Source organism: Anser anser (assembly GCF_964211835.1).
Source record: "Anser anser genome assembly, chromosome: 1".
In the NCBI taxonomy this organism is placed as follows: Eukaryota; Metazoa; Chordata; class Aves; order Anseriformes; family Anatidae; genus Anser; species Anser anser.
In genome coordinates, this window is record NC_139720.1 from 39,899,035 (window position 1) to 39,920,122 (window position 21,088).

At 37.9% G+C, this 21,088-nt stretch overlaps 1 protein-coding gene across 4 annotated transcripts in view; it reads left to right on the forward strand.

The window, feature by feature from the left end:
- TRHDE (thyrotropin releasing hormone degrading enzyme) overlaps window positions 1-21,088 on the forward strand; it is a 204,799-nt gene that overhangs the window by 127,239 nt on the left and 56,472 nt on the right. For all 4 annotated transcript variants that reach the window (XM_083820162.1, XM_083820163.1, XM_083820164.1 and 1 more), the window contains exons 8-9: window positions 7,626-7,691; window positions 10,167-10,354. In XM_083820162.1, coding sequence (XP_083676288.1) covers window positions 7,626-7,691; window positions 10,167-10,354 — 254 coding nt within the window. The remainder of the gene's footprint in view (window positions 1-7,625; window positions 7,692-10,166; window positions 10,355-21,088) is intronic.

A 21,088-nucleotide genomic window follows, 5' to 3' on the forward strand; every position in this document is an offset into this window, starting at 1 on the left:
ACACTGAAATTGCTGTTGCTGTATTTAAAAATGGAACCTCCTTCCTTTCTATGTTAATAGCTAATGGGTGAAGCTGAATTTAATAAGGCAAATGAACCTCCCAATATAATAATTCTGATCTTTTAAAAAGGATTCTCAGCAAAGCAGGATATATTTTAAAGTAATGTGTATGACTCTGGAAATTTGCTTGAGTATAAATTTTTGATCTCTTTTATTTAGATTCCCCATTCACCTTGGATTCACTGAGTTGCAATGCAGAAGAAGTATTAATTACAAAATTGTGTGTCTTACACTGGTTGGAGTTTCTTTTCTCACATTGAAATGAAAATGACAGGGCCATATTGATTTTGTTTGGATTACTTCTGATTTACAGTACTGGTCTCTTTCCTTAACAACAAGAAGCAGATAGAACAAAGCAAGCAGTCCCACTGATTTAATGGTGGCTCTTTCCTCCTTCTTTCTCTCAACAATTTCTCTCATGTCTCAGCCTGGACAGAGAGCTGTTTAGGACATGGACTGGGTCCTGTCTATCCTCTAAATGAATGTTACACTTTCAACACTATGGGTGAGATACTCTCAACATTGCCTTAATACTTCTCCCACTGAAATCAATGCTAAAAATCTCATTGACCCATAAAACACCAGAAATGTCAGTTCTACTGATCTGTTTATTGTTATAACAGATAGGAGTATTATGAATTACAAAGAAAAAAGAAGGAAAAAGTAAAATACTATAATTATGCTGGCATATTCAGCATCATTGGCTCTAGAGAAAATTAAGATTTATTTCTGTATATGGTTCCAATATCACTCTTCCTGATTAGTAGTTATAGCTTGCTGTTCACATATAATGATTTAATTACAGATATGACATGTTGACAGTGGATGTTTTCCAGTTGCTGATGGTTGTAAGCATTGTTTTACTCTTGTGTGTGAAAAAAATCTAAATGTACCTTTTGAAAATAAAGGGCTGAAATTTCAGCTGCTGTACGTTGATGTGATTCCACAGACTTCCATCTCTGTGATTTTTTGCAATGTCAGAGTTGCTATCCCAAAAAGAAAGCAGAACACAGCTGAAATGAGTATTTGCACGATGCATCTAAAGTACAATGAATACCTCTCAGGCTGTATTTAACTTTTTTTTTTTTTTTTTTTAACCTAATTATGCATTTGAATCTAGAAGTTAGCTAAGAAGTTGCTGATACATTGGATATTTTAAACATGGTTCTCCAGAGGTAGATCAATAAAATTATTGGGAATATGTAAATTGTTACTTGCTGTTAAGAATTTCTGCTTGCATAATGCACCCAGTAGCAAAAATACAGACTGGATAAAATAGCAATTGAGAAAGTATGATTGTATAAGGAGCAGATAATTATTTTGTGTCATTATTTAAAGACAAAAGACAAAAATGAGTTGGAGATGGTTAAAAAAAAGTAAAAAGCATTCCTGTCTGCCAGGCCAGGACATCTTACAGGAACGCCACTTTCAGAAAGCGAAGAGAGCTAGAATTACTAGTAATTTTAAAATATGTTAGTCAAGAAATCTCTGTTTGGACGAGATTCAACAGGTAGCTCCACTAGTACGTGCAGAATTATTAGAAATAAGAAGGAAAAAAAATAGCAGCAATGTGTTTTGATTGTTCAAAGTCTTGTAAAATGCTAATTCAGAGTTTTGTTTTTAATTTCATGTAAATAAGGTAAGGTTTAATCTGCATTTATACAAGGACAAGTGAAAGTTCATTCGAAGTAGCTGAAGGTGTGAATTGTAATTGGATTAGTTAAACCTTATAGCCCCATGCAGACACTTTCAAAACTGAAGCTGTTACTTCATCATGATGTTTTTAGTGTGACTCGAAGCCACTGAGTTTAGTCAACTTCAGTTCTGAACCTCTCTATTATAAGGTTTAATGTAGGTTAACTAATTCACTGTAAAAAATAGCTTATTGATTAGGAATGTTAAAATCAACCATTAGTATGAAAAGAGCATCTGAACATCTCCATTTTAAAAGGCATTTCAAAATAAACTTTTCTCTCGAATATTTGAGGTCTGTTGATGGAGACCTGTATTTGATTGATCATCTTTCTCTTAACAGTCTCCTAAAATCACCAGCATACTTCTTTCTGTCTGATCTTTTTCATAATACTCAGTGCATAGTTTCACTATGCTCTATGTACTTAACTAAGTACAGAAATTCGAACAAAGCAAAACAAAACAAACAAACAAAAAAAGACCCACACTGGATTCGATAGCCAGAACCTTAGAGCCTGTTTTCCACCTGAAAGAAATGTTTTTATTGTTTGCTCTAAATCTTAGGTCAGATACAGAAATCAGGTATAAAAATGTTCAACAAGAACATACTGTAGGCTGAAGGGAAGAGAATATGGATCCAGGAGCAGGAATAGAAGACAAAAGAGGAAGGTAGAGGCAACACTGCTGTTTCGTGAGCCTTGAGAAATAAGGGCATTCAGAAGAATGTTGCTACGAAATATGTTGCTACTTTTTCCTCACTCATCTCATGTAGCAGGATTTCCCATTTACCTTTAGGAGAAAGAGTAAGTTATTCAATGTTAATCTGATTTAGATCTCAGCACCACTCATATAAGTCGGGGACAGTTGATTGGTTCAGTGAACCAATCAGCTTTACACTGATAAACTGAGAAAGGAATTTGGTCCTAGAAATGATGTTTCAGTTCCCAGTTACAGATCTGAAGTCTCCCTTGAAAGTAAGATATATGTTTGAAGACTTATTGCCCCTGTACACTTTTGTAACTTCTTTGAATTTATCAGTAACTACCTTTTATTACTTGTGAGCATTATCATGTTTGGATGGTAGGGTAGTTCATTTTCTTGAAGCCAAGAGGTTCAGTCCCTCGCAGTACTGAGGGAACTATGACTGCAAAAGGATAAAAGACTTCTTCCCTTAGAGTAATCTTCTTTTTACTTAAAAGAAGTCTAACACAACAAGGGGACTGCGAGCTTAATCAATACAATATTACATCTTTCAAAATCCTTTAGCATTTTTTTTTCACATTTCTACTACTGTTCAAACCATCTGCTTCAATATTCAAGTAATAAATTCAAGTAATAAAATAATTTGAAATTATTTTTTGGGGAGGATTAAGATTACTATCTGACAAAACATTATATTACAGTCTAAATCTGTTGGGATTTTATTTTTGCTAGATCTTTGGTTGTGCAATAATTAGAATCTGTTTTCATGGAATGACAGATTTTGAATTTCTTTTTGGAATTTGATATTAAAAACTACTAGAACACATGTCACAAAACCACATTGTCCAATTACATTTTTTTTATTGATAGAGGTGAAGGTATCCTGTGATTATTTTTTTTGTGTGTGTGGTTGTTTAATTTTCATGTTGAGACACTGTGCCAGGACCAGTGAACTTTCTACTTCCCCCATGACAAAGAAAACATTTAAAGATAGCATTACAGTGAGAAAGAAAGGGGGAGCTGTAGAAGAGCCCTCTAGAATCTTTGGTAGTTAAAGAGGTTTTCATGATGTTTCTCTCCTGACACATATGCTAGGGTTATAGCTGAAAGTTGAGAAAGTGACTGAGGCTTCTCTCCATGCTCCAGAATACTCCAGTTGATGGAACAGCTTTTCTAGGTGATAGACATGCAATTTTGTGATGGGAAGAAGCCTCGCAGCCAGATGGTTCTGGGCATATGTGTTTATGAGAAAGCTGCTTTAAGTCACTTTACCTCCTTTGGAGCTGTGCAGAGCACAGCTTAGATTCAGGCAGCTGTGTTTTCAGTGTCATCTTCCTTTCATGTTCTGTGGATTGCATCTCTCTTCTTTTTGCTTTAGTTCTTTTCTATTCAATATAAAGGCAAAGAGGTAGTAAATATTCCTGTCCTGGAGAATTACAGTGAATGAGAATATAGCTTCTCTCCCTTTGCAAGCTACTTAAGATTTAGATATGGGTCTCCAGCAGGAAAAATTGATTCTATTCCTGCTTGTTCCATCCTTATAACAGACAACCAGGGTATGGATAGATCTCTTGACTCCTGTTTTAATATTTTGTGGAATGTACTTGATGCTGATATGTGTAAGCCTTTTCTTTTTTGAAGGTGAAGGACTATCCATGAAAGGTACTGCAAGAGGAGCTGCTAATTTGGAAATGAAACTTAAGGCTGTGGGTCATGGTAACCCTAACTAGGTTCAACCCTAGCTAGCTTTGAAGACATTAGCTTGGATGGTGGTAACAAACGTAAGTTGGCAGCATAGTGGGGAGTGTCTGGGTCTGGTGGTGTCCTCAGTGTAAAAGCAAAGTCTGGTATGACAGCACTTATAATAGAGATCTGTAAAGCAAGAATGGCTTGGAGAGAGTAGAGTAGGAAGCAGTAGTTCCCTGTCTCTTCTAGAGCCAAAACTAGGGAGCAGCAGATGAAACTGACTGACAGATGGTTGGAACAAAGGCATCTTCACACAATAGATCACTGAAGAGTGAAATGCTTTTTTATGAAGTACTGCAAATGCTCAACATTTTTATGGGTTCAGAAAGTGACTGGCCAAATTCATGGAAGATTACTAAATTCAAAGATATTAATTTGTTCAGGATTCCTTGGGGCATGAAGTCCTGGATGTTGGGAGAGCATACTGGGGAAGTATCGCTGTGTGCTTGCCCTGTTTTGTACCCTTTCTAGGTATCTGCTACTGGTTATTGTTGAAAATAATAACTGATAAATGATAAATAATAACTGATAAATGCTGATAAATGAGGACTTTTGATGGGACTTGGTTCAGTAGCTTTATGCTTTTGTGCCTGTAAAAACTGCACTCAGATTTTGAATTGCAATGTAGATTTACTGTCAGAAACATGTTTTGATGCATACTGTCACTTAAGACTGCTTTTTCTGTAGTATGCATTAGGTAAAATTCCTGTTTTGAGTTAATGTGTATGGTCTAAATACAGCTTTAATGAAGCAATGAAAAAATGTATAGTCGAATTTTGTGGTACAAGGACTGTACTCTTATGTTGTGTTTATCTTTGTATTTTCTTATTTCATGGTAAATATTATGATTATCTTTGTTTTCCTTAATATTAAAAACATGTAAGATTGGAAGATAATGAATTTTTAACCATTGGTGTTGAGCTACCTGTGTACTGGTAGCTAAAAAGCAAAATAGGACAGAAGCATTTCATCCCTTTGTAGTCTCTGTGAATGCAAAAAGTAAACGTAAAATTTTATGTCTAATAGTAGATTGGTTAACAGGATTATTGCGAGCAAAGCATAAATCCTCAAGTGTTCCACCCATTTTATTTTGCTGTGTAATGATTCTGAAAACAACTCTCAGAAGAACCAAAACATGCAGTGTTTTCTAGCACCACTTAGAGTGCACATGTATATTTGTTGTTATTTATTTACCTCGTCCTACTTTTGTTTATTCCTATTTTAGCTTTTTAATTTGCAATTCAACTTCTTTAGCTTTGAAAGCTATTTAATATTTCACTCTGCCTCAGATGACTTTGTATTTTTAGACAAAATGGAAGCACAGTGTGCTATAGGTGCAGCCTGTATTATGTTGTCTTTTTTTTCCAAGTTATTCCCATGGCATTGTTAAGGCTCGTACTGCGTTTAGAGAGTCAGTGTTCTCATTTAGCCTTCCTAGCCTGTGATTAAATGGGAGTTGCTGCCTGTTGTACTATGAGTTGTCTGACAAAAGCTAAATCTGTCACAGGTGCTACAATTTGTATATCAGAAAATTTGCTTTCCAAACACTAATTATTCCCAAAGTATCGTACTTCACACAAAGCACAGATAACAAAGTCAGCAAATTCGTCCCAGTTTTATCATTGTGCTGTAAATTAGGGTCTGTCTCCTGCCATTGTGTAAAGTGAAGATGGTGGAAATTCAAATGCAGCGTAACCCATTGATTTACAATCTCTGATGTGTGGTTTTTCACTTAATTCTTCTAATCAAAATGCTGGAAATATATGTGATTCAAACACTCATTGCTGAATTTCACTTCTGTATTTGAATGAGCTGTTGTCTAGGGACACAGGAAGGTGGGAAACTAAGTGTTGTTTCTCCAGATGACTGTGAAAAAGAGAAGCATTTTGGGCCTGAACAGAGCAGACCCAACCTGGTGATATGCTTAACCTAATAATTTCAGAAATTAATTTAATATGATGGTAGCTTATCAGTTATTATATTTCTGGTTACCATGGGAGAAGAATGGACTCTCAGTTATAGAAACTATGTCTGAAGAAGTGAAAGCATTCAGTTTATAACTCCCTCAGACCTTCAGTCATGTATGTTGTGAAAATACACATGTATACCTGTGCAAAAACAGAGTTTGATTCCAGTCACCTCTTTTCCGCTGTAGCATTCCACTGTGAAGGTGGAAAACCTTTGTGGTAATCTGTTAAAGCCTGAGTTGTCTGTAGTAGGTATTTTGACATTGACGCATCAGGATTTCCCTAGATAAGAGTTTGTAGTTTTGATGATAGGATATTGCTCAATTAAATCTGTTGTAATAAATCTAGCAATCATCAGGGTGGATCTAGAAGGAAAGAAATATGAGGAGCAGCTGAGGTCCCTTGGTTTGTTCAGTCCAGAACAGAGCAGTCTGAGAGGAGGCCTCATGGCGGCCTGCAGCTCCCTCACGAGGGGAGCGGAGGGGCAGGCGCTGAGCTCTGCTCTCTGGGGACAGCGACAGGACCCGAGGGAACGGCATGGAGCTGGGACAGGGGAGGGTCAGGCTGGGTGTTAGGGAAAGGTTCTTTACTGAAATGGTGGTCAGGCACTGGGACAGGCTCCCTAAGGAAGTGGTCACAGCACCGAGCCTACCAGAGTTCAGGAGGCGTTTGAACAATGCTCTCAGATACATGGTCTGATTTTCAGGTGATCCTGTGTGGAAGCCAGGCGTTGGATTTGTTGATCTTTGTGTGTCCCTTCCAACTCAAGATATTCTATAATTCCATGATCTGCAAATAATTAATTAAAAAGAATAACCACCACCTAAGAGTGATAGGAGTCTCTTTACTTGCAATATAGTGTAGATGAGGAGTTTGAGTGCATTGTATGAAAATGTAATGAAGCATTTACAGTTATGAAGATCTAGAGATCTCCAAACTTTGGGATCTTTTTATAAGATAAAAGACTTTTCTATAACCACCCTAGGCCAGCTGCACACACACTGGCTCGATGAGCCTTGTTGGGTCCCTTCCAACTCAGGATATTCTGTGATCCCGTGTTTCTATGAAATTATTCACACTAGACACAGAATGTCCTCATTCAAATAGCAAGTGGAACTATGTTTCAGAAGCTTCTCCTCTTTGCCTAGGAATCCATACTGAGATTAGACAATTACTTTTAAAGTATATGCAAAATATTTAGCTTATAGATTAACTTACACAGAAAAAGAAGAACGTTGAATGTTGTAAGTGAAAATTCTTAGCAATAATTTTTGCGTTGTAAACTAGCTTAAGAAACTGTTTATTTTCTTCCTTAGGATGAACATATTGTATATTTCTAGATTTCTGACAAATGCAAACATTAATGTGATTTAACTTATACTAGCAATGATTCACAGCTCTAGTTGTTTGGCTTGTGTATAGTAATACTGATTTGTATTTGTATTTTTATTTCTGTAGGACTATTTAACCATTCACAAGTATGGCAATGCAGCCAGAAATGATCTCTGGAACACATTGTCAAAGGTAAAATGCTTTAATCTATTGCACTGAGGGAGAAGCAAGAATTTACTGTAGTATTTTCTTGGCAAGGTTAGGACTGAATAGGGCATAATGAGATCTTCAGACCCCAGAGCAAATTTAAACATTAATACAAAGAAATTCCATTTAAGTTAACAGTAGCAACACTGAAATGTTCCCCCCCCCCATTTCAGTTCTTTGTTATGTTAGAATATATTTCCTTGTTTGTGCTATGTCACTGATGTGCAGTAAAAACTATTTTGTGGAATTTGCTATGATTGACTGTAGTGGCAGCAGGCTGAGGCCCATAAGCTAGAAGGCACACGGAAGTGCCCTGCTTTGGCATCTACATCAGGTGTGTTTGTGATTTTGTGTGGAGTTATGATTCATGTGAAGGACAAAACTATTAAATCTTTAAAGTTTAGTCTGAACAGGTAGCTATTACTGTACCGTTTGCAGACAATAATAGTTTCTGTGTCCATGCTGCCTTTTGTTGATACAACAAAGTTTGAGTTTGTAGACCTAGGTCCAGGAATCTGCAAGGGCAGAGTTTAATTTTCAAAAGAGTGAGCTAATGATGCCTGAATTCATTACCTACAGAGCTAGTCTGGGCACTCCAGAATAGAGACAAAGTATAAGCCAGTATAGAGGACAGTAAGGGAATTTTGGCACAAGTACCAACTCAAGCCATACGTAAACATGGCAATCTAGTTGTAATCATTGACACCAAAGCTGGGATTCAGCTGGAAGTCAAGACATCTGCGTTTATCTAGATAAGTAGGTATCTATGTATAAGCTCCGGTTCATTTGGACTGGATTCAGTTACGTGTTCATAGACATATAATAACATCTGCCTTAAGGTGTTGTACCAGGCTTCCAGCTACAACATGAGATATTCATGTCTGCTGTAGCTCTACCAGCTCTGTGAGGATGTGTTGAATATTGCAGGACGTTTCAACTGACTGGATAGGAACAACTGGAGTCCCAAAATTTAGTCAATATAGTCAGCAGAGTACAGAGAGTGATCCAATTGACTAGCCACTAGATGATGAGCCTCAACCATCAGCTGCCTTAAGATGAGCCCGAACTGACTGTTGATAGTAGTTCAAATATGTCAGTTTTGTTCAATTATGTCAGCTAGTATCAATTTAGGTGCTGTAGGGTGTCTTAGATATCTAGTTAGGGGCAGTAGATTTGATCCAAGTTTTGTGGGAAAATCTGTGCCCTTAAGATCAAAGAGCATTAGCTGTTTATGAGTGGGCAACTGAACTGAACTTTATGTCTGTACTGACATGAGAGTTGAGATGTGCAATATTCATTTAGGCTCTTAAATCTCTGTCTTAATTTGAAGTTGAATGTTACTGCAAAAGTTTTTCTTGCTTCTTGCTTCTCACGTGGTAGCTGTCTCTGTTAAAGCCTTTGCAGAAGGGCTTGGCAATGGGAAGAGAGAGGGATGAACACACTCTTGAAAGAACAGCAGAACCCACAGCTAATAGAATGAAAATGAGACGTCATTCTAGGCCATAAGCACTAGGGCTATACTGTATACTCAAATATATTGTTAAGGCTAATAATTCTGTTTCCCTCACCTATAAGCACATGTGTTGCCTGCTGCTTTGCTCCTAATGCACTGCAATTGCAGCTTCAGTTCTGAAGACTTCTTGCTGTGTTCTGCTTGTATTCATCAGAGGTTCATTCATCTGTGATCTAGGGCTGTTCAGCAGCTAGACACATTTCTGTTGCTGAATAGCAAATGATGTCTGTCATTCTCATATCCAGTCTCATCTCCCATGAAGCCATAGATTCTTTTTTGTTTCAGATGATATTCCACCTGTAAACCAGCCTTTTATTGACATACTATGTCAAATACGGACACATTAATCCTACAGCGTTGTGACGCGCAGTTTTTGAAGGAGCTGGGGATATCACTATATACATGGTCTCACTTTAGACACAAGGGACAATATTTTCAAATTACCAGACATTTGATTTTCAGAGCAAAGAAGCTCTGTACTTTCAGAAATCAGGCCCTTTGAACATAACATGCCTTACTGCAGGTACCCTAAATCAACTAACACTGTTGACAATTTATTTTTTTTTTAAACATTTGCTGGTCAAGAACACCTTTTGGAAACAGCCACACAATTTTTCTGTGACACTTGTAAAGACCCTGCAAAACAGGTTGTTTCTTCCTTTACAGCAAAAATGCTTGAATGATTTGGAAAACCTGACTATGATTGTGGCTTGTGTCTCTGGCAAGATTGTTTGATGTTTGTTTTTAAGATACCCAGAGAATGTTGGTGTAATTATGTAGTATGTATGTATATACTGAGTGTAAACATGGTTGTATGCACATGCTTGATAGTTATTGAAAACTCTAAAACAAGTTACACTCTTCTGGGATAGAAGAAAAAAAAGAGTTTTACGTGTTGGATTGTGGCATTGCTTCAACATACTAAAACCTTTCTTTTTTTCTTGAAGGCTTTAAAAAGGGTTGGAAAATCTGTAAATATCCAAGAAGTAATGGATCAGTGGACACTGCAGATGGGTTATCCTGTTATCACTATCTTGGGAAATGAAACTACGGACAATGTCATAGTAATCTCCCAAGAGCATTTTGTTTATGATAGTGATGCTAAAACCAAGGATCCTGACTTTGGAGACAACAGGTACTTACATTTCTCAATGAGTATCTTTCAAGAGGCTGTAGCTGTTTAAGTTAAGTGCTTCATGTGTTATTTTTATGGCTTCTGCTCTTGCAGAACCAGTAGCATGTGGTGACCCTTCCATTTGAATTTTAGTAAAGATTAAGCTAGTTAAAGGAACAAAATCATTAGAGTAATAGAACTAGATAAAGCTTTCGTGGGCCCATTTGCACTGTGACAACTCTCTCTCTGACTTTTATGCAGTCTTATGTCATGCATCTGTTTCCTCTTCATTTCTTTTGATTTTGGCACACTCCATGAAGTAACTTGCAATGTGGCTGAAAGGTCTGATAGTTTAAGTGATTATTTGGAGTGGACCTCTCCATGCTCATACCTTAAGTTGGCAGATGTAACTATGTATCAGATAGATAAATCACTTGACTTGGGAAGCAGTCAAGACCTGAACTGGACCCCTGTATGAGGCAGGGGGTTCTAGTAGTTCCATTTTGAAGCTAGCTGAAATGGTCCTATAGGGACCGTTCCACTGACTGAAATCAGTAGGCACTTACACACCTCTGGCCCTGTTCTTTTTCCACTTCCTATATCGATTCCTTGCCACTCGCACCTGACTCAACACAATTCCTTTGTCCCAGAGACAAGCTGACATTCCTCACTGATGCTGGGGAATCCTCGTCCTGTTGTTTAAAGCAGTTTTGATGTCATATTCTAAAGCCAAATGTATAGAGCTGATTCTAGAGAATTACAGTTCAGCCTTAGAAGCTTCAGTGTTCACACCTCTTGCTTAGTGGGAATGAAAGCATGCTCTTAGCCTTGACTTCTTCATGTTTGTAGCATAGATTTAAATCATTAAAAGGTGAAATTTAATACTGGATTTGGATTGACACATCTGGAGTTTACAGAATATTCCTACTGAGGAATGCCTAAAAATATAGTTAAGTTTATTGGGAAACGTTTATAAATTAGTTATTGTTTTTTAGAAGATGAATATTACAGAACTCAAACATGACACAGTAAATTGTTGTTTTCCTGGCTGTATTGGAACAACCTGGTATAGTATTAAGCATATGTTTAAATCCTGGGCTGAAGGAAGTTCCTTTGTGAATGGAGTATAAAACAAGTGACTGTGGACTGCTGGAAATGTTCATGACTCACAGTTTAGTGCAGCGTAAGAATGATTCTTCCTTATTCACTTAAAAATTTCTTTTGTGCACCTGTATATACCCATATAAAATACAAGTGGATTTTACTACTCTGTAAAAGTGGGGTTACTGGTTTTTGATTGCTTAAAACAGAGATGTTAAGACTTATAAGTACTGTGGAGACTTTCTCAAATAGATTTGTCAGGTATTCAGTATTTATTGCAATAACAACTACTGTAATTCATAATTCACTGGGTGTGAAAGTGTTTTGTAAAGTGGAATATTAGGGGTGAGTAGGCTCTTAATAGTTTATTTTCATATGTGAATTACAGAATTACAAATGTTCTTGGAGATCATAGAATCATAGAATGGCTCAGGTTGGAAGGGACCTTAAAGATCACCTGGTTCCACCCCCTGCCACAGGCAGGGATGCCACCCACTGGATCAGGTTCCTCAGGCTCTCATCTAGCTTGGTCCTGAACACCTCCAGGGATGGGGCATCCACAGCTTCTCTGGGCAACCTGTTCCACTGCCTTACCACCATCTAAGTGAAGAATTTCCTCCTAACCTCTAATCTAAATCTCCCCTCTTATAGTTTAAAACCATTCCCCCTTGTCCTGTCATTATCTGCCTAAGCAAAAATTTGCCCTCCCTCTGTGGATATGTGGAAGGATAGTGTTCTGCACCAATAGGTCAAGGTATGCTGGCTTTCTTAGGAAATTTTGCCTACAAATTGTATTACAGTGATAAGTTCTAAACATTGGAAGTGAGATTTAGTGCTATATAGTGGACAGAAAAAGATATCAGAATTGGCTCTGCCAAGAGTTTACTGTCCAAGCAGACAATACAATACATAAGTGTTTCTCCTCTGGGAAGTGTATTTCCTGTTCTCTTCCCCCTTTTGTTTTTCTCTGTGCTTCCATGGCATTTTCACCACAAATGAGGGGAAGCTGCTTGCTTAAGGAAGGCTTTGCAGGTGGGAAGTTTACTATAGCCAGTTAGATGATGGAGCTAGTTTGCTACTGCCCAGTTAAAGTTATTTGAAAGTCATGTTAAGTAAGCATAAATACCAAAGAGAGGCTCTGTACACTCTTAGGAAAAGGTGAAACTTGCCTATGCTATTCACCTTGCACAAGTAACCCACCAATTTATATTAAAGTCCTATGGCTTAGTTATAAATTACAGTCTAGGGTGTTACAACAATGAGCATGCCATTTGTTGGTGCACTGCCCACAGGCACATGTAGCTTGATATGCACAATGGCTTTGTGTCATTAAATGTCCTTTCCTACCATCAAATGAAGTAGAAAAACAAGATTGACATGCTGAAAATGAATGTAATCTTTTTGTCATCAACAGTTTTTTTTTCCTTTTCCTTTTTTCTTTTTTTCTTTTTTACCTTTTTTCTTTTTTCTCTTTTCTTTTTTTTCTTTTTTTTCTTTTTTCTCTTTTCTATTTTTTCTTTTCAATATTTTCTTTTTGTTTGTTTGTTTGTTTTCTTATTGCTTTTTTCTCATTGTAAAAGTCACCGTTGCTTCAATTCTTGTGAAAACAGTAGGCAGGGAAAGTCAAGTTAATGGGATGCCATTTGATAATTCATGATAAATTACTCCATTTAGTTTTTAACATTGCAAGAGATGGAGTTTATGTGACATGATAAAAGGGGCCAATTTTTTTACAAGTACACAAAGTGGGGCACTAACTGGTATTGAAACAAGACTTTGATGGATGCTCAGTGCAGCGTTCTGGCCAAGGGAGCAGGTCATTCTGGTCAGGAAAATGGGGGTTCAGTGGGGCCGAATAACACATGTAGGTGTTGTGGGAGGCACAGAGGTGTATATAATGTCAGGCTGCAGGCTTGGAGGGGTTAAGTATCAATGGTGTAATTCACAGTCCAGTAGAGTCGGTGTTCATCTCCCCTGAGTGACCCATGAATTTGGCCTTCAGATGCATGGATCCCTGGGGAGCTGTAGCAGGCACTGCAAGTAGCGGGGAGCAAACTGCATTTATGCCACATATGGGGCCCTGCTTTTGCAGGGCAAGTGACATTGGCTTTCTTAGGATAGTTTATCTCTGGATTAATCATGGTTATAGTTTTAAACACTGTAAATAGTAGAGCTGACACAACAAATGTACGTGTCCAGGCCTTTCCAGTAGTTTATCATCTAAATAGACACCACAATATGCACTGGAAGGCTCAGGGAAACAGGGAAGGGCTCTGTGTGCATCTGCCACGCAATCATCTGTTATCCAGAGGTGGGGCTGTAGTTTAGCATTGCACAGCAATATATGTCAGTACTGTTACCTTCGAAGTGATAAGAAGTTAAAGCTGCTGTTCTGATCCTTTCCAGGGATATTTAACTTTGCTTTCCTCTAGAAAGCCAGTTTACAGTAGATACTTCAGATGGATCTGCATAAGAAATGGAAATAAAGAGGAAATAAATTTCAGAACCATTCTACTTTTATAAAATCTCTTTGCTTTTCTGTATGCTATATAATTGTGAAGCAATTAACTGTTAAAAATGAAATGTGAAGTAGCACATTTCATTTTTTTCTTGAAAATCAGCAGCAAGCAGATTTTTCTGAGTGACAAATGGTTAAAGTAAAAACTGTTGATAAGTTTGACAGTGGTTTATTCCTAGACTATTACTATAAATGACTTTAATTTTACTGCAAAAGAGAATTATTACATATACATTTTCCCACTTCATGTACTATTGGACTCATTGTCAACCCATAACTGCAGAAAAATATGTTACAAGGTCCATGTGAACATATCTATTGTGATTTATTTGTGTGCATAGAATTGACTGTATGGTGTTCCAAACTCTAAGGTTTGGCCTGGAATTACAGAAGGCATACTGTTTCACTTTGCAAACTGCACATGGATTTTTCTTGACGCTCATGCCTTTACATGATCCATACTTCTCATTTATGAGAGAATAAAGCTAACAGTGACAGACACCATTTTTGGAATGCCGTTCCTCAGAAGGGCCAAAATCACTGGGCTTTGATTTAAATGTCAAAGCCTTTGGTTGGTATAATGATTCAGTAGCAATTTCAGCTTATCCAAGCAGAAGTTTAAACTGCTATAACAACTCTGTAGTTCATATTCTATTTCTGAGTAGCAATCCTTTAGTTATGTGTAGGTTCAATCCCGCACTCATGTACACCTCTCTGAGAATGCATTATGTTCTTACATAATATAAGGCTAGAGGGGATGAGGTGAAATTCCTTCTGACAGGGTTCAGTGGGTTTCCCTCCTGACAGAGAAAATGATGATTTTAAGGCACCAGTCTCATCCATCATTACAGGAATGGCTCGCAGATATGACAAGAAATCTCATGAAAAATAATCTGTGGTCTAGACAATGAACTAATCAGTTTTGATGAAATCCATAAACCATTTATATGCTGTATTGAAGAGCAGACCAAAGCTTTCTGGTTATGGATATAAGTTTTGCCTTTTAAAAATATGCAGAGCCTGTCTCTTCAAAAGTGGAGAAATAACTTTTCCAATATTATCAGAATAATTAAGTTCATGTTGCTGAGGTAATATTAACTTGTATAGGGTTCTTATCATGCACATAACTTCCGTAGCAAATCTTTGCTTGTTTGTGATAAGATCCTAAAGGGAAATGTCTTGCTAGGCACTGAACAGAGCTAGCTGTGAGGAAAGAGAAAAAAGGGAAAGGTACAAACCTGGATATGGCTAGGATATTCATACGTGCTGGAGCATGGTAATCCTTGGTGCCTTTTTCCATGTGGTTGGACAAGGGAAAGTTTGGTGGAATGGTGCAAGACAGGGACATGACCAACAAAACTAGAGCTGCATGGACTCATGAGTGTAGTAGTAGCATGTAGTAACAACAACAGCTGAAAGGCTTTACAACTGACAGCAGAGCTGCTTAGCAGTCACTCCACTCCAAGATGAATGATTAACTGCAGAATTTATTTCCCTTCAAGTCTCTTCTGAATTTCCTACACAAAGCTCATTTATGCAGGCTTTGCAGAAAAAGGGCTATGCTTGTCCCTTTACTGATAATTATTTGAATGGTAAAAGCATTCCTGCGTTTGGAAGTTGTCATGAGTATTCTTACCTATAGGCATGACATTATTGCTTGAGCAGCAATGGAGAAATTACTCTTTCCACTTATCTGCTGGGGGGCTGCTAAACCTAAGCCAAAATGTTAGGAGCACAAGGGCAGTGCTGATAAGTATCTTTAAGATCTTACAGCAATCATGGAATAATGTGGTAAATGTAGTATTAATTATGTAATAAAAAGGAGCAGTAGAATGGATAAAGTTGTTCCATAAGCTGAGGAGAAAGGGCTAATTCATTTACCAAATATTTTGCATACGGTAGACAGACCTCCCCATCTCTGGGAAATATTCTCTAATCTTCCATTTTCTCATGTCCTTCAAGTGTTTTCTTGTTGTGCCTTTCATTTTCACTATACCTGAAAGATTAGGCTCGTATCAGCATTTCTACTAGATACCACTTATGTGTCTACCCAGGGATTCGAAGTGGTACCCTGGTTCATCGTGACCGACCCAAGTGTCTCTATATCAGGTACCATAACGATGAAGGAAATGGGGCTCTAGGAGAGGAAGGTACTTATGTAGTAGACCCAGAGGAAATGGAATTCTCAAGAATAAGATTAAAAAATCAACAGTCCTTGTGAAGCACAGAACTGCCTATGAACACAGACAGACATTGATTTAACCAGTTTTTTTGCTGGCCAAGCAGAGACATGAAAATACTTGTTCTTGCAGAAGAGTGAGAAAGTATGAGGAGCTCCTTTTCTTTATGTGTACGCTGGGAATATACATCCTGAGGGGACATCTCTATGACACCAGTAGATCTTGTCCTTCAATATGTTTAGGGACAGCCTTTAACCCCAGCAGTCTGACAGAGGGAAGACTCCAAACTAGCAGACAGAAGCACTGCTTCTCTGAGGGACCTGGAGGAGCCCTGCCTGCCTTGGGTGCCAGCTATAGCTGGGGTTGTCGGAAGGTGGTGGTTGCTAGCCCAGTACTTGTACCTCATGCTCTTCCTACTGCAAAATGTTTTTTTTTTGTTTGTTTTTCTTTTCTGTGGAAGTCACCGAAGAGTGCTCAGTCTTTTGTCTCACCCTTTTACTTTTTGGAGGCTCTTCCGATTGTAGCATTATTATTAAATCAGACTAGAGAGTGCTCTTAAAATTTGTTCCTGCATATTTCTGTGCTGATGTCTCTTCAGCAACATTTTGCTGCTGGCAAAGATCTCAGAAATGCCAATTTAATTTAACACTTTATTTCCAAAATCATTTCACAGCCTCTGTTTGTGAGAAACGCTTCTCAGTAGGCAAACTTCCAGGCTGCTCTGGTGTGCAGGATATGGGCAACTTTCAGTGTTATAATTTCCAGGATGCTAAAGAAGATAAAATTGGTGCATTGTGTCATTGCTTCCTGTGCGGTGGCAGCACTCATATCCTGACAGAAGTTAGGCTGACAGTGAAAAGCTGCTGCTTTTCACTGCTTATTTTATTATCACTGCAGACTATGTCACTTTCCTCATCTTATTTGCTTCTACTAACTCTCAGGAATTCCTAGGTACCCAAACTAGTTAATTAACCCACATTAATTAGTTAGATCAGTTTCATGGTGAGAGAAGAAGCTTGTGTGTGCGTGCAGCAGCACTGTGTTTTAATTCAGAGCAAGGTGGGGAGGTGAAGTGCAGAATCAATGTGGCAGTGCCAGTGGGGAGCTGCCCATGATGTGAGAGGAGGAAAAGGGAATGCAGTGTGGCAAGGTGCATGCAGGTAGGAGCAGGAGCAGGAGCCTGGAGCACTGAAATGGTGGAGCTGCATAGACAAATGAAGAGAATCAGGGAAATTGAGATGAAGGAAATGGAGAGAACCAGGGAAATGAAGGTGGTGAAGATGGGGCTTTAGTGAAGTAGAGAGCAGATTGGGGAAAGCACGGACAGCATTTGGCAGATGGAAAAGTAATAGGAGGGATGAAGGTGGATAAACGTCATATTTTGTTGGCTTCGTAAAATCAGTGATGTAGATTCCCCTTTGTAGACCAGAGGATGAAATTACTTATATGCTTCTTTTTTTACTTCTTCTTCCTTTTGCATTCTTATGGAAAAAAAAATAATCCATCACTACCAATGTATCTCTGTATTTGAGCCTTCAGGGTCAATAACAGAATCTCAGGTTTTATAGAGAAGATATTTTGGTGGGAGGCTCATAGGGAAACTTACGGAAGAAGCAGAAACTATCTTAGGAATTATATTTTAATCTTGGTTAAATTCAAAGTATTCTGGGGAAAAATCAAAACTGAACATTCGAATACACTAAAAAATGTTGACTGTAAGTTTCTAAAAGCATATTGAAGGACCATAGACATAGCTTAAATGCTACTTATATTCCTGTGGCTGAGTAGAGACATCATAGGGAGTACTAGTCCTCAGCCCATTAAACATCCTTCCACTTGTAATTATGCTCATACTAATCTCAGATCTGCTCTCTATATGCACTTGAGTAAGGTACAGCTCAGAGAGAGGGGTTTGCACGATCAGCATCATGTGTGCAATTCTGTAATTGGTGCAAGACAGAACACAGGATGCTGGAGAGAGAGATTAAGGGCCTTTATTGGAGGGTAAAGAGGCAGCTGTTGGAGTAGACACTTAACACTGCTTAAAACCAACTTCTTTCTATCCATCTCTGACTGAGCACCCAAAAGTACTTGTCACTTCCAAAAACAAAGTCTTTTGTGTTCTAGTGTAAAAAGGTAATGTTAGGTGGGGAGGAGAAAGCATTTACTGAGAGAGAATTTGTAGTACTTGTTCTTTGCCCACAACATTTTTCTAAATTCAGTAAGGTACTCTGCTAGCACCGACGCTGAAATGAGTCAGTTTTAAAGAGCCCCATAATATTTATAACCACCACAATTGTAATTTATTTTTGTATGAAATTTTAAGATAAAATTAGAGAACTTCATTCACTAATCAGATAATTATAATCAGATAATACTATATTATTTTCAGGCAGTGCATTTTTTTTCTTTTCAAATTGGATAATTTAATTTAAATTAACTCATTTAAATTACCTTGACTCTACCCTTAAAAAAGCTATCAGACCAAAGGACTGTGGGGTTTATATGGGCTGGCTGAAGATACACAGCTGTTTTCTAACAGAATATGCCTGCTGTCATCATAAGGCAATCCCACAGTGCAGGGAAACACATGGGCTCTTTCATGAGTGCTGCTGTTAAGGGCATTGAAACCTTTCCTTATGTCTGGGAATTAGTGGTTTCATTGCACTGGTGAGGGAATTATATTTGGCTTAAAACACGAGAATGTAAATTATTTTCCCTGTTCCAGCTCTGGTACTTATTTACAACTGAAAATCATTCCAAGGATTCTTATAACATCCAGGAAGAGTCAGGTCTATGGCAGAGTAAAAGAAAACCACAAAACCTGCATCTCTAATACGTTGCTGTTAAACGTTTTAATCACTAATCTGGCTACAGATTAATTATATTGTTAATTATTATATTAAAATACATACTCTCCTGTGCTTCCAGCAATACTGTATTGGCACTGAAAATCCTTTGCCTTCCATATTTTTGCATTTAGATACTTACGCAGAAAAAAAAACACACAATCCATGATCTATCCTAGAAATAGTTTCTCTTAGAAACAACAATCAAGCCTTATTTTACAATGTATTAGTATGATTGCCTTTTTAAACATGCATTTCTAAATGAAATCATACATAATAGAATATATAAAATTAGCAGCTGGATTGTGGCAGAATTGCAAATAAAGAGGTTTACCATCAGAAGTAAGTCTTCTCAGAAGTGCTAGCATCTTTCAAGACTAGAATATAAACTTCCCATTTACCCTGTCGTGCAGTTCTAAATATTTCTCCAACTTACAAAGATTATCCATAGTTGCCTCCATGTATGTAGTTATGTATAATTTATTTAAAATGATAATAGGCCCACAATTTTGGATACCTTCCAAATGCCCAAGTCTTCCTTCCCCCTGAAATAGATACTAGGAGGATCCAGCCAGACATCTAATCAGAACCTTTGAAAATCTCTTGCAAAGTAGATAAGTCAGTCCTTTGGGAATTTCTCTTTTTAACAGACAAAACCATTTGACAAACTGATTTCTAGTCATCTTTCAGGCAGCTATGATTTCCACATCTAATAAAATTCAAAACTTACGGTACGCTCCAAAAAGTGAGATCTGTAACTCTTCTGAGCTCAGAGGGTGGAGGAGCCCACTCAGATCCATCAAGAGGTCAGGCAGTCCTCTGCTTTGCAGCCAGTATCCCTTGCTTTTGTAAAGGGACTGGAAATGCCTCTGCCTAGCGTAGCACAAGATAATCTTGGAGTAAACACTTCCACGGTAATTTTCGTGCAATCTTTTTCTAATTGGAAAAGCATCCCAAGCTTAGCACCATGTTTTCCTCATTTTGCTCAAGTCCAAGAAACCGTTGATGAGCATCCCATAGTTAGTGTGGTGTGGCACACTTACCACGTCCCGCTCTTCTCATTTCCACACTGACAGGTGGAATTTTTCCATCTGTTGGAATTCTGGAAGTCCCATCCATCTCAGACACTGACAGGACCTCTCCAGTTAATAAAACCTACGTGCTGTCTTTTCTGAATTCAAGTCGGCTTATTGTGACATCTTATTTGATTAAAAAGTCTGCTGCTGTCTGCTTTTTCATTCCACTTGTAGGGGAATCCATCTTAATCAGCTACTTTTACCAGTGTTTTTCACCAGTTTCTCATTTTTGCTCTGAACGTAAGAATTAACATTGTCTGTATCCAGATGACCAGTGGATATGTTCCAAGCTGTATTCAGTTTTCCCAGTTACTTCAAGTTGTTCTCCTTTATGTGTTTCTCATCTTGTATTTGTCTTTCCTACAAAGTTAGTGATATCTTCCCTTCCTATCTGCCTTCATCTGTGCTGACAGAGTTCTTGGAATCCCTTGACACTCCGCTGCGGTGTAGGAGGTGTAATGCTTGTGTGAGTGGGAATAAATTTTTTTCTGTTGTGTTGTGCCTCTGGGCACAGCCTGAAATTACTTTGCTGGCACATATTAAATCTAATGAAATCTCTGTTTTTTTTTTTTTCAGTCTTGTGAGAATGATATTCACAACATGATTGTGTCATCAGCTCCTTATCCATTAAACAGAACTAACACTCTGCAGAATCACACTTAATAAAGTATGTGATTTCCTGTGATATTCACACAAGCTTCCCCTGGAACTTGAAATACTCTTTACTGAATGAGATACTATACTATATAACAACCTGGGAAAATCTCTATGATGCTTTTAAATTGTCTTTCCCAACACTATCTGTCTAGAAAGTATGTTTTACAAAATTTTACCCTGGCACCGCTGAATTCTGCTTTACGTATAATCTCTTTCTATGTACAGAAGCTCAAAAGCTGTTATGCTGTTGAACAACTTTCACTTGTTTCCCACTTACCACCTTACCACTGCTTGCGCTCTCACCCTAGGAATAAATGCCTCCAGGTATCACAGCAACAAGGCTTGTAATTTCATAGATTAGTTGAATGCACTTT